At 40.5% G+C, this 14,965-nt stretch overlaps 1 protein-coding gene across 3 annotated transcripts; it reads right to left on the minus strand.

Moving 5' to 3' along the window:
- Positions 1-154: 154 nt before the first annotated feature.
- On the minus strand, positions 155-13,106 carry cfap36 (cilia and flagella associated protein 36). Of its 3 annotated transcripts, XM_040138911.1 has the most exons (12): positions 12,695-13,106; positions 11,883-11,947; positions 11,612-11,713; positions 8,160-8,274; positions 7,978-8,065; positions 5,401-5,560; positions 5,060-5,155; positions 4,127-4,232; positions 3,654-3,835; positions 2,717-2,881; positions 2,070-2,159; positions 155-1,569 (listed from the first exon to the last, which is right to left on the minus strand). In XM_040138911.1, exons 1-12 carry the CDS (start codon positions 12,798-12,800, stop codon positions 1,486-1,488), a joined length of 1,359 nt encoding a protein of 452 aa, XP_039994845.1. In that variant the 5' UTR covers positions 12,801-13,106; the 3' UTR covers positions 155-1,485. The 3 variants fall into 3 exon arrangements, with proteins under 3 accessions (XP_039994845.1, XP_039994847.1, XP_039994846.1); XM_040138913.1 differs by lacking the exon at positions 5,060-5,155; XM_040138912.1 differs by lacking the exon at positions 2,070-2,159.
- Between the last annotated feature and the right edge of the window lie 1,859 nt (positions 13,107-14,965).

Consider the following 14,965-nt stretch of genomic DNA (forward strand, 5'->3'; position numbering starts at 1 on the left):
TTTTTCAAGAGTAAAACAGAAGATTGGTCTGAGACCAGCTACCTACCGACTGACCAATTGTCAACTGATGATAGCTCCACAGTTTTCATACATTCAAAGTCTGGAGTCCAGGTTGTTTCTATAAAATTTCATTTATTGAACAGCATAACTGATAACAATATTACATAGAAACTGGTGCATCATGATTGCTTAAAGTGAAGACTGCAGATTGGTTTGAAGATAAATACAGCACTCCTTGTAGAAAGCGACACTGTTCTCTTGGCCCCTTTAACAACACAGTACAGTGTGCTCATCGTGACAACGTCCACAATGCTCTTTGGCTAGGATGAACTGCTACAGTGTTTTCACCTATATGAGCTAGCTTACATTCACCTCAACACAAGACTCCCCATCAGGTCTTTCCCCGCCTTAATGCGTAACTCACTGTCACAACTCCAGACCAGTTGTGGCCAAGGTTGAGACCGTCTTTCACCGCATGGCCCATTTATTACTGCTGTCTACAAACGAGCTCAGGGCTGTGTCCAAAATCACTCCTTCAGTCACCGTTCCCTAGTCGTTACTTTATCCTGTAGTAAAATGAGACTTCGGTAACTTACGAATGATGATTTTGTGTCATTACGGACAAGTGTAGTGCTGCAAAGTAATTTTCACATCTTCTGAGGGTGAAGCATTGCATTATGAGATTTTTATGCCTGCAACTAATGTTTATTTCCATTATCGATGAATTGTTGTTTTTCTGAAGAAGTCAGAAATGCCTGAAAAATGCCCATTGTAATTTCCCCACAGCCTAAGGTGATCTAGCTCGTTTTGTTCGACCAGCAGTCTAAAATCGGAAAGATATTTTGTTTATCACAATGTATGATAAAGAAAAGATTCAAATCCACACATTTGAGAAGCTGGAACCAGAGAGTGTCTGGCATTTGTGCTTGAGGGAATAACTAAAATGATTATTAAAATAGTTGCCGATTGACTTCCGATCAACTGATGGATTAATCAACTAACTGTTGCAGCTATAGAGATTTTTAGCAAGTAGTGTACATACCATGAACACATCTCTCATTCCAGTGTGGGAACTGTTGAGGACATTATGTAGTCCATAAATTTTGCACTTACAGTTTGGACACTCCAGTGTCATTCAAGTAATGAACGCCGTTCCAGATCGTCCAAGACCACTTTTAACTCCTGGTTTTGCGTATCTAACAGATCCTAGAGTGCTTGCGTGGTCTGTTATGTGAGGAGACTGCCACATTACTGGCACATCCAAAATATAAAAGAAAGTGCACCTTTTTCCTCTGAAGACAGCCAAGCGAAGAACTTAGAAGAAGGAAGAGCTTATACTTTTTATGTTTCTTTGGGAAAAACCCTGAAATGTGTTATGTAAAGTGAATGATCTGTCTGAAGGGGGCAGTGTAAAGGAAGCCATGTGCTTGATTACCGGAGTAAAGAGATAGGATATAGATGAGAATAGTGCAGTTGGAGGGGGAGTTATTTCTTGATCACCTCCTCTTTCAGCTTATCAGCCAGATGTTTTCTTTTCTGTAGCTTCTTCCGCTCCTCTGCAGATATCTCCTGTTTAAAGAGACCAGACCAGTCAGTCAGGATGACGACCTGATAGATAATAGGATTACCACCACCAAAAAAACACGCCGGGGGGTGTGTGTGTGTGTGTGAAAAAGCAGCGGGAAAGACTACTCAAATACAACATAGCACACACATATACATGTGTTAACTACAAAACTAAATGAAAGCAGCTGAGGGTGGAGATGCGGCTATGCTATGCCTGTAGTGGTATCAAATACTTATAAAACTTTATAGATCTGATGAGGTTTGGATCATAAGCTAAAATGCTAGCTTTCCATTCAACCTTTTACCTTAAACATATCAATATCTTATCAGTGGGTGTGAGACCTCATTCTCTTTACCTTTGTGACTTTAATAAGCAATTACAGTTTGAGAGCTTGAGAGATGAAGACTGAGGACTTTTAGAGCACTACACAGCAAAACCAGAACAACTCATTATCCGTGAATGAGTATGTGTTCACATCAGGCAGAGGCAGCTGATGGATCACCTTGTGTTTGGAGGAGTTAGCAGAGTGTTGTGCTGGAGGAGGAAGAGGAGGGGAGCAGGCCCCATTCCTGTGGGACTGCCCCACTGCCTCCTGACAGGCCAGACCGGGTCAGATACAGGCAGAGGGAAATGAAGAACAAGAACCCAATAAATGAGTCAGGAAGAAGAAAAACAAAGAAAAATCTAGAGAAAAATGTGGATTAAAGAAAATTGGGTGAAATCAAGTTGTAAACCAGAATTTAAAGACGAAAAAATGTCCAAAATGAAAACTGAACTGAATTTTACTTCTAATTTGTTAGGTCATGGCACAATCTGATCACAATGTGATTACTGAGACACAATTCACAGCCAGTGTCAAAGTGAGATTAACTGTGGCCTGTACACACAATGGCTTTAAATAATAATTCAAATAAGCCAATGTCTAACATCAAGCACATTGTAATGAGGCGTAAGATTACACTCTTTGGACTCAAAGCCATTATCTCCTCACTATGTGTCCTTCAACTGTAGCAACAGTTTTCAGGTCCCTGTTTCAACAGGCATTCAATTTGCCAAAGTGTCCTGCAACAGTCAGGTATTTATTCCTGACCTCTGGCCACTTTGTTAAGGGAGGTATAAGGACGAAGGGCAGGAACACAATGTATTTACCGGGGTAGTGGTAGGTAATGGTGTGGGGCTGGTGGGTGCTTCCTCTGGCGTGGTTGTCTGCTTGGTTTTCTGCTGTTCTCTCTTCAGCGCGTGCAGCTTGTCTCGCTGCTGACGCAGATACGTCGCCCTCTGCTGGAGCTGCTCCTGCTGTGACACTGACAACTCCTGGAGGGAAGAGGCGCGCAAGTACAATTTAAACCATGCACAAGCAAACACTATTCATTTTGCCCAGTTAACTCTTTTCCAACAACTTCAAAATAATACAAATGAAAGTGTTGGTGGGGTTTCCTCCAAAGTCATTATTGATGTTTTAGTTTACAACTAAATGTATTAAAAAAAATAACAACTGTGAGGACGAAGGATATTTAGGATTTTGGGGCACTAATGGCTGCTATAAGAAAATCAAAAGACAAAACAAAAATGTATTTTTAAATATTTTTTTCAAGTGTACAAGTTAAATCATTCTAGTGCCATTTTACATTATGTTTTTTCTCTCTGGTGAGAACAAACTAAACAGCTGTTAACACCCCCATACCACCGAGATTAGGCATCTTTATTTTTCTACAGTTCATCTCTGACTGTAGAAAAAAAAACGACATAGTCACACCCATTAAAGTTTCTTCACTCGAATTTGGTCATGAGGGAATTCCATAGCCTACTGTACTATATACTTGTTATTTCAAACAACTGTGCTAAATTAAGCAAGGGATGTAGGAAAAGCCTGCTGCATTTATGTATTTATTATGTATGTGTATTAATTTGTTCATTCAAACAAAGAAAAAAGGCTAGACTGAACTTGGAAAATAGTCTGTGATGACCACCACCTTACCGGGACAGCCAGATTTAGCATGTGCATGAGACTCGGCAGAGTGAATCACATGTAGCATACTGCAACTCACAGATGACGTAGCGTATATAAGCAGGCTCACAGACTCACAGTATATGGCTTAGAGAAGCCAGCCTCCCTGTGTGCCTCCTCCAGCCACATCTCGGCTGCAGTCTGGCTGCTGCTGCTCTGCTCCACTGTATGACGACTGTTGCTGACGGAGAGCTCACTGGACTTTACTGGAGCTCTCACTGCTGGAAGGACTCTGGACTCCACACTGTTACTGTCACAATCTGAAAGCACATGTTCATATCAGTTTGGTCGCCTGTAGCTCTGTCAGGTTGGTTGGTAAATGACACAATATTGTCAAAAATGTTAATGGTATAGTACATTCTGATTAATCCTCACTTTATACACTGCCTGAGGTTTATGAGGTTTTGAAAACTACAATTTGGATTTATCTGGGATTTTTCCAAGATTAAAATAAAACCAGTAAACCAGTGAAGTGCGGTGAGGAGTTTTTAATAAGACAAAGAGAAGAAGAGTTCAAAGTTGGTGAAGAGTTTGCTCCTCTTCTCGGTTACCTGGTATGAGTTTAGACGAGGACCTTTTCTTAGCTGTACTTTTCTCATCTCCTCCTCCTGGGGCAGCCGTCTTCCTCTCCTCTTTTCTGACAGGGTTGCCGTTGACCTGAAGGGAGGGACACACAGGAATAAATACATGTTGTACAGATGACACAAAATTGCATCAAATTCAGCCCATTATTGCAACATGCTAATGCTGGAAAGCAGAAGCTACAACAACACATACAGTCCTCAGATTCTAGGCTTTTAGACACCAGTGTAGAAGATTTTCTGGATACTGAAAAACACAAGCCACATTTTCCAAACGACCTGATTCTCTCCTTTTTCTGGTACCTGCCCAGACATGCACTTTATACTTCCGGTCAACTCATCCTCTGATAGTTAAGCTCTGATTGCTAACAAACTGGTCGGGGAAGATCCTGACTGGTTTTTAACTCAACATGTGCATTTAAGTTACTTCTAAAAAATGTAAAATGAAACACTCCCCAATCACCCACCAGTCAGCAAATGTTTTTATTCCATTGATACTTCATGCCAAACCTAAATTACAAGCTTTAAAACTACAAATCTACTACATGACCAACCCAAGACGCAGGCTATGAACCCAAAAGTTTCCATTTTCCCTCAGGATGCACTGATACCGAGGTTTTGAATGTCATGCCAATACCTCTGCATGACGCATTACATTTTGGTATCAGAGGAAATCTCTGATTCCTGCTTGTTAACAAGAGCAAAAAACTAACAAAAAGAGCTTGAATTTGTACTCAGTTTAAATATATTTAGTTTTACATTTGGTTATCATTTTAACTCTGTGTTAGCCTTTACAGATAGGGCTGAAATGGTATGAATGCATCCTTAGATTGGGCAGAAAACTGTGGTGTATGTATTATCAGGTCATTGATTAAAGTGATACTGCATGGATGGTTCCGTTACCAGATTAAATTCAGTGGCAGTGTTTCCGTTCACTAGTCGGGTGAGGTGACCATTACTGCCGCTGCTGCTGCAGTCACCTCTCTCCTCAGCTTTGGCCTTAGCGTGGAATAAATAGCACATTAGAGACAATGTCACGTTATATGACATGGGGCTTTGAGGGGAAAAGGGATATTGGCAATAACCATTAAGCACTGGTAGCATCAGGCACTACACACAAAAAGTCTGTATCAAAGGTTTGTGTTGATGCAGCTTGCACAAAAAGCCTCAGAGGCTCCCAAGAGGTTCCACAGTTTGGCTGGTCCACAGGTCTGATTTAGCGCGTGCAGCTCACGATGTCTAACCTTGGCAGTGTTGCTTTGCTGGCTGGGAGCGGAGGTGTTATTCTGGGCTTCACCGCTCTCTGCCATTGGCTTATCAGAGCAGCCCCTGGAGGTGGAACCGGCCTCTTCCTCTAAAAGCAGCCTCCTGGACATTTCCTCATCATACTCCTCTTTTGATTTTCTGAGGACAAAGTAGCAGGAGAGAAAAAAAGAAGTGTCCATTTTTTACTCTGCTGTTCAACATCAGAGTTGGTACAGGGCTAATTTTTGGAATTTTATCCCAATCAAAAGTAATTTCTTTCACAAAGCCTGTAACTGGTCCTGCTGCAGAGAATTCAAGAGCCCCTTTGGACTATTTCAGAGTATGTTTAGTAGCCCAGGTGTTATAATAGCCTTGTTAATCTGGAGTTAAACAGATTCTATTGTCCATTTTGCCTTTGGCCAATGCCACAAATGGACTAGATACTAGAATAAGACATCAACGTCAGGGATTTCCACCTGGTGATCACACTATGTAACAACTTTAATTGCCTTAGAAGAGACTTCCGCATTAACAAGTAGGTATACAAAAGGTGGGAGAGACCATGTACAAGAGCAAGAAAAGGATGGTCTATCATTTAATTTTTCCAAGACACGATGCACAGGATCAGCATATCATCATGATAGGTGTTTAATGAAACTGATAACAAAACTAAACAAAGATTATACAATAGAATAAAGGAAACACCAGCATGATGATCACTCGCAGTCATGGTGGCAGTCTTTCCAAAGGGGCTCACAATTATCCAACTAGAGCCATATGTGACTAATGAAAGGATACTGTCAATGTATCAATCAGATTTTGTCTAAAAATTTTTTGTTTGTTTGATATTTATTGACTGTTTCTTCATTGCATGCCAAGAAATGCACACTATACAAATACTGAATAAATGACATTTAAGTTACATTTCAGCATTTTGATCACAGTCATTTCAGCTGTTACTGTGACTCCGCCCTATCACAAATCCTGTAAAGATTTTTATAGCATCCAAAGGGACTGACTGAGATATTGATAGCACTGCAGTACACTCACTGTCAATCAAGCTTAATACTGTTAGAGACCTGTCTTATTCTAATGCTATTCTAACCACAGTGCAGTTGGCATCAAGAGACAATTTCAAGTCAGTCAACCAGACCTGAGACTGCTGTATACCTGTGCTCTAAAAGGATCTTCTTTCAGTGTATTCAGTTTTCACACCAACTCCCCAAACCACTGGTTAAAGTCATGTTAGTATAGAATGAAAGTCAACGTGCAGATAAACCTGAGATTGGTCATTCAGATCCATCATAGAAAACATTTACACGCATTAAGATTCTCAAGGTACGTTATCACTTATCACTTCAGCTGCAATCAAGGACTAAGGAAAACAATTCCTACGTGGTGCAATCAGGTCCTTGTAGGGAAGTCACAAAAGCACTGTGTCAATACAATGCTTTTGTGTAACATAATATAGTACAGCAAAGTATATGTTGTCTGAAAGTGTATCTCAGAAGACAATGAGAATGCATGAAAAGAAAAATTTGTTGGTGTAAAAGTCTCTACAAGATCCAATGAACTGAAACCAGTGGTGATATGGAAGGGAGGAAATGCTGGATAATGCGGTGCTGATAAGCAGCCAAGGTAACCTGGTAAGACAAAGGGGATAAAATACTATTTTCTCATTTGCTTGTTTAGTGTCAATCCCTCCAACCTAAATTAGCTGGACCCTAAGGAGCTTAACTGCGGCCCCATTAGACTCCATGTGTTCTACTTGGTGAGGCTGCCACTAGCAAAATCCCATTAGAGGGCAGTGGCAGGAGCTTCAAGATACCTGGGCAGATGCAGGCAATGGACACCTAAAGAAAATGTGGACATATCAGAACAGTTATAATGAAGAAAAAACTCTGTTCTAATTAATTAATTAATTAATTAGTAAAATACAAAACAAAACTGAAAAAAAAAAGAAAACAAAAAGCTGTGAATTAAACTGTAAGATACCTTAACGACTAAGTTTTCCAAGTTTAAAGAAATTGTATTATTTCAGCCTAAATACATAAAGAGAAAAAATAATCTATTCAATTTAGTGTGGCAAGTTCTCGCATATACAATGACATAAATATACTTGGGATTTTCATAAAAGGTTTAGGATTGAGGGACCAAACCTAAACCATGTCAATGACTGCAATCTCACACAGTTGATTTTAATGCTTATTCTCAGAATTAAGAGAGTAAAAAGTCAAGCCACACAAGGATAAGATTATTAGCTAACTCATCATTGCTACCCATAACATCACAACTCCCAAATTTAGGGGGGGTCATAGTATCTCTTTGATTCTTCCTTTGTATCGTTCATGGACGCTCAATTTCAACTTCACTTGAAACGATTCACGACCTTTCAAAAAGACTGTCCTTCATCTAGATCATAGTATATTGAAGAAATTCAAGGCCACTGCAAACATTTTAGATGTTTAAGATAACAGTTTAAAAATCCCAAAGGGGGACAGTGGACGTTATGTATGTTTGTGTGTGTCAGAGAAAAAGAAACACAGTGAAGGAGAAGGAGAGAACAAGTGACTTACTTGAGAACCTCCTGCAGGATTTTCATTTCTTGCTGCTGCAACTCTGTCATCACATCCACACCATCAGTCAGACACTCTGGGAGGGCCCCTACACACATGGAGATATTACTTGCAGCTATATTAGTAGCGTTTTCCTGTTTGTGAGTGTGTTGAGTGTTTGTATGTGTGTTAATCCAGCCCACCATTTCTTTCTTTAATGACCCTGAGGGCTTGAAGCTGCAGCTCCATGTTCTTCTGGACCATCAGTGAGCGAAAAATCTGGAAGTCATCCGTAGCCAGCACTGGCTGGAACACCGACTGAACAACAAAAACAACTACATAAGGCCATGAAAAATCACCAAACCCACAAGATAATGATGAGTGAATGGCATTAGGACCTAGGCAGAGGGAAGCATCTGAGACTGTAGAGAATGGGTCAGTATGCGAAGCTACATATACACAGCACATGTGAATGCTAATATAGGTTGAACATAATGTACTTTACTTTAGATGCCAGTCATCATTAAGTAAGTTCAAGATAGGTTTTACTTAAATATTACAAGGTATTGACATACCTTTGGCAGCCATTCAGTTGGTCTATTTTATTTTGGTTAACTTACACCAAACAAGTTCTCTGTTCTCCTTCTTTTGGTTTGAAGTGTATCAACAGGCCTCTGTGTCTACACTCATTTCTGGCCAAATTTTGTGCTTGAATTTTCAAGACCTATGTTGCTTTGATGAAGTTGTCCAGGTGTCTGGATACATGAAATTAGCTAACTGCAAACCATAAACAATAAATGATAAATATTCAATGTTCTTATAAGGGAATTATTGCCCGGTTAAGCCTCTAACAGATCAGGACAGGATGTACCGTACTTCTACCATGGTAGGCACTTGACTCAAGTCCCTTAAAAAATTAAGCTATGTTTGTAAACAGATCAGTACTTAGGCCTAATCTTTCACATAGCTTCCTGTCTGTATTCAAAGGTCTGACCCCCATCTAGGCTAATGCTGGGCAAGTCTTTCTGACCAACCATTAATACACATTCAGTGTCCTTACCATTCAACTGGGTCACCAGCCTCTAAGTCTCCATACTCATTTCCTCTCTTCCTCATCCTCACTATTTCCCTTCTCCCTTTGTCAGTCTCTCTCTTATCCAATACCGTTCCTGCCTGAAGCCCAAACCTACAGTATATCTTGTTTCGCTGATTCACTTTATCACATAAAAAAGGCACAGTGAGTTATAGTAGATAAGTCTAAAGAGATATTCCTCTGCAACTCACTACCCTCCGTCAATCTACAGTATCCCAGTTGTCTACAACTGAATGTCAGATTTTCTACTCTTATCAGCGTATATGCTCTTAACCATTTATCCAGTGAAGATACAATGCTGGACTTCTCATGTTAGCCTGTACGAAGTAACTGCTCTGATCAAACACATTACTTAATATATATGCGAGCAGATGGGAGTTATGCAGCAGAACAATCTGAGGTATGACCTTGTTTTCCCTTTGCGTTATTAATTACATGCAGATACTGCAAAAAATAATTTTGTCTTCACGTAACGGTTTGCTCTGTTCTCTTACTACCTAAACCAAACCAGCCAAACCCTATGAGAAATATGTGCATATATATGTGATACAAACTTTTCCGGTGTGAGATTTCTAGCATTATCTTGATGTATGATGAGTGTTGACGTTTGTTTTCAAATTGAAAATCAGGGTACCACATGTAAAACTCCCATATTCCAGTTAACTCCCTCAGTCTGATTCTGAAGTGTAGATGCAGTTTTAAATATGCTCTCAAACAAACAAATTATTTACTTATTTACTTACTACTTACTTATTTTACTTAATTATTTACTATTTAAACAAATGAAAGGAACTTATTCGTTAACATTTATTTTTTTATTTTTTAGTTTAGAAATGCGTGGTTAAACTAAAATAGCAGACAAAACCTGTGCATAATGTGAAATGCAAAACAAACACACACACACACACACACACACACACACACACACACACACACACACACACACACACACACACACACACACTTTTTGGTATGCTGGCCCAGTAGCACCTGAACAACAAACAAACATGTGTAGGCCACTGGGCACCAGCTCCAGAGTTGACAATTGCTGAGGGAAGGAGACCACCTGTTTGCTGATGACCTTCCAAACACAAGGTTAACTTTCCAACTTTTCTATCACCTTTTTAGAGCCTGATCACATACTGCCAGTTTATTACCTCCACTACCATGGATGGAGGGGGGTACATTTTAAGACCTGCTCCATCTGTTTCACTGTATCTGCTTCTTTACAAGACACTTTCCACATTTGTAAGCAAATTTGCAACAAACCTTTTCATGAAGGGACTCAACAGTTGAGATTTTTCCCACAGACAACACAGGGGTTGCAGCGGTGGGCATGAATCCTCGAAAAAGACATACTAATTAATTTAGAATCAAACTATGTAAAGGAGATAAAGATTTATTATTTTTCTTAAAGATAATACATGGGCGCACTGGAGAGATAACTTCTGCTTTAGACATAGGTGCACTGTCAATTTCTCCAAAATAGTTGTATAAAGTCTGCCATAAGGAATACGGAACAAATATGTAGAGCTGACAGGCCACATGGTAATGCAACATTTGACTATAATGTTAAAAGTAGCAAGAGCATTAACAGGAGTATCTCATGTCAGGTTTTAGATACAGTTATGAAAACATGAGAAATTCTGGATTTATGTGTATATAAACAGAGTACAGGCAAAAATGTGATGAAAATCATTTGCTTGGAACTGACCTGTCTTGGCAGTTGCACTCTACTTAGTGTTATATCCATTCTGGACACTGTTTGGGTAACACACTTCAGTCTGACAAACTCATGGCACTCAAATAGGATGGATATAAATTTATTTTGGGATAAAAACATAAATGTGTTTCTAGGTTACAGTGCTGTGCAACAGTTTTAGGCACTTTAAATATTTAGATTCTTATCACTAACGCAGTACCATCAGGGAGGCTTCTGATTGGTCCCAAATTTATACTGCAGCATGATAACAACCCCAAACACACAGTCAGAGTCATAAAGAAATATCCTCAGAGACAAGAAGACAAGGAGTACTGCTAAAGATGGTCTGGCCACCACAGAGCCCTAAACTCAACATTATGGAGTCAGTCTGGCATCAGCCTAAATCCACAGAACAATTGTGGCAAGTTCTCCAAGATGCTTGGAACAACCTACCTGCCAAGTACCTTGAAAAACTGTATGCAAGTGTACTGAGGAAAACTGCTGCTGTTTTAAAAGGCAAAAGCGGGTCACATCAAATACTGATTTGATTTGGTTTGTATGAAGTTAACTGATAAATAAATACGATTCATGGCATTATTTTCAAAAGCATCCTCACTTTACTTTTAGTGCCTGTAACTCTGACACAAACTGGATTCTCATTTTGCTGATTCATCAGCTAATAGCTAATGGATGGACGGAAAGATCAGGAAAACACACATCTGCCTTGAAGGAGGAGACAGAAACCTGCTATGTTTGGCAGGTAAAACAGTAGCATAACTGGGGCTGTGTAAGCAAATCCCATCCTTGATTTTCCATTCAGGTTAACTGGCAGGCTGACAGAGGTGAGTGAACTGGGATACCTGCAGAGTTTTTGACTTGGCAAAAGGAGAGGTGCATGCATCCAGAAACTGCTGCTCGTTGATGCCAACCTCCTGCATGTAATTCTCTAACAGCTTCTCCACCTACAAAAGCAAAGCAGCTTACATCATTCCAGTTTGATGAGCCAGCAATTTACAACCACTCACGAGTAGTGCTGATGAGGCCGTGTGTGAAAACAGGCCACTTTGGAAAAATGTACATTATCTGTCAGTTAACATTCGTTGACACATGCGGATCAAAGACTGTACTCACCAGTTTCTTATACTGCTGATGGATTTCTGTGTAGGATAACTTATTTTCATCTTCGTCATCAAAAACTGAAAAGGGGCCAGATTAACAACACTCAAAGTTAGTAGTTAGTTAGTAGTTTAGCATTTATACTGTGCCCATGGCAGACATTTCAAAAAACACCTACAGCTACACTACACGTTGTAGCCTTAATTGGTTTGATTTTATTTAGTCACGAAACAACCCACACATAAAACACACGTGTACAAATATACTAAATAAATAAATGGAGTCAATAGAACATGAAACAAACACATAAGAGGTACAACAGAAACCGTGCAAAAAACAAACCACTAGTAGCATACAGAGCAAACCAAGTGTTACGCATAAAATTGATGCATGACACTTTGTAAAAAACACTAAGAGAAAGAGAGAAAATAACTCGTTTCCATGGTGGTTTTGCCCACAAAAGGTTAATGTACATGAGCTGTTTGGTGGCTTTTTCTCCCAGGCCGGCTCATCTCGCCGACGCTACCTTCACTGTGATAAGACTCGCTGCCTGTATCCTCACCTGTGTCCTTTGTGGCTAAACGTCCGGGCGTATGCGCCGAAAACCTGGCTAATTCCCAACAAGGACGCGTACCGAGTAAAGTGTGGCGTTATCAGGCGGTTGGAAAAAAAAAAATTCAAACATTACAAATATAACTACGTCCAGAAAAACATCGCAGTCACAAGTTAGCCGTAGCTTAGCCACCGCGCTAACGGTACAGAAAGGCTTTAACGTTACTGTGTAGCCAGATATACGAGCCTGGACGTGGTGGGAAACCTGTTTTTACCTGTGCATTTGTTTTCCATAAAATCCGTGACAGGAATGACCCATTCGGGACTTCCCAGGTAGCCAACGATGCTCTCTACGACCCACTCACTGTCATCCTCAGCCATGTTGGCTGCCGCTGGGCAATGCTAGCAACAACAGCACCCGCGCAGGGATGTTCCTCGGGTCAGCACGTCCAGCTCCGCCACGGCACGAACACAAACAGCGCGAACGGACGGGAAAAGACATTTGGTTTCTTGTCCTTCATAAACCAGTCCCCATAGCGCGACTCGGTGGCTGTTTTTCCTCTCTCGACTGGACAGTCCCCGAGAAGAAAATGCGCACTCATGTATCTGTTGGACTCGAGAGTCCAGACTGGTGACGCCTAATCGGTTGCTTAGGTAACTGTTACGTCAGGCCGCTGCTGCTCGAGGCCACACAGGTAAGAGCCGAAAGCTCGCTGCTTCAGCCTGTTACGCTGTGTGATTTTATTTTATTTTCAGTTTTTGTTCGTTTGTGTTCCGTTCTCTCTATACCGAGTTCGCTTTTTCAAAACAGTTCGCGCACTTCTCTTTGCCAAACTTGCGGCTCAGCGCAACAGTTGGTCTCACCTCCAAAACTCAGGTCTTCATACACAGGATACACTTTGACACTCGTAACCCAACACTTATCCCAAACGAACAATTATCTCTAATAACACTAACAACCAACAGCTTTACAATATACATCACTATTGTCTTTTATTTATATATACAGTACTGTGCAAAATGAGAATCCAGTTTCTGACATACAGTACTTCCTTTTTAAAACACCACGATTTTCCTCGATAGACTTGCACACAATTTTTCAAGGTACTTGGCAGGTAAGTCTTGGAGAACTTGCCACGGTTCTTCTGTGGATTTAGGCCGCCTCAGCATCCTCTGTCTCTTCATTTGATCCCAGACTGACTCCATGGTGTTGAGATCAGGGCTCCGTAGGGGCCATATCATCTGTTGCGGGGCTCCCTGTTCTTCTTGTGAATGAAGACAGCCCTGTATGGCTCTGGCAGGTGTGTTTGGGGTCAATGCTGCAGAATGAATTGGGGACCGTTCAGACGCCTCCTTGAAGATATTGCATGATGGATAAGAAAATAAACATCTAAAGTTCCCAAAAATGTTTGCACAGTACTGTATATTTATTTATTTAGCATAAACCAATATTCCTTTATTTTAAAAAAAGGAGGGCACTTCTTTACCCTAAGAGATCCTTTCCTAAAGCTCTCCCCGTGTAAGTGATAGGGGACAAAATCTACAGTCCTCACTCTGCAGGAGTTTTGCACTAAAATGACTAATTTTGGAAGAGATTCATTTGGTTTGTCTAACTTTGGATGGCTGAAGCCTCATATCAGCTTCAGTTATACTTTTGAATCATTTTTTTGCACAGAATGAAAGACTGTGCATTTCGTCCCCTATCACTTACATTGAAAGACCGTCGGGACAGGGTTTTTTTGATGTCCAGTGTGAACCGGAGGAAAGATAACAGCACAAGTAAAACCTGTTTCAGTGTTCATATAGGCACCTGACTATTGTTTTAGGACAGACTTGAAAAATTGTGAACCCATCCTTTAATAAAGGTTAGTGAAACTGATATTTGAAAGCCTTGGGCATGTTCACAAACTACTGTTAGTAGGTTACAATAAGCAGACTTACTAAAAAAGGAGCTAGAGAGCTGGCAAAATTCTGTAATATTTGGCCTGGCTGTAAACCTGTGTGAACCCTGTATGCTTGTAATATAATTGGTGGATTCAAATAAAGCATTTCAAATGTGAGTGTGCGTGTGTGTGAGGCCAGTTGTCACCTGCCACTCACTGGCCGCAACTCTCATTGACTGACTGTGGGAACATTTTCAGGCATAAAAATATTTGTACTGGAAGTCCTCTTTGTCTGTGAATGAGTTAACCTGTGGTGTTACTTTAACCTCATAACTCATAGTGAACTGGGTTTCTCTTGTGTCGACAGTCGGGTGAATATTATTGGTAACTGCTCGGCCTACAATCAGCCAATATGTTCCCGTAGCGACCTGGACGCTCCTCTGCTTACCCGGAGGCCCTCTTCATTCAGGTTAGACGCAGGACCTGACTGACAGCCAGGTGTCCCCAGGATTAACTTCTGAGGTAAGCCACCTTGCTTTACTTAACAGCCTTTGTGTAAATGAAAGCCAAGTCTATTATACTTAAACACACACTCAAACACACCCACACTCACATACAAACGCAGAAACAAAAAGTTAAGAGTAGTTATTTTTTATTAAGAGT

Source organism: Xiphias gladius, chromosome 11, assembly GCF_016859285.1.
Source record: "Xiphias gladius isolate SHS-SW01 ecotype Sanya breed wild chromosome 11, ASM1685928v1, whole genome shotgun sequence".
Lineage (NCBI taxonomy): Eukaryota > Metazoa > Chordata > Actinopteri > Istiophoriformes > Xiphiidae > Xiphias > Xiphias gladius.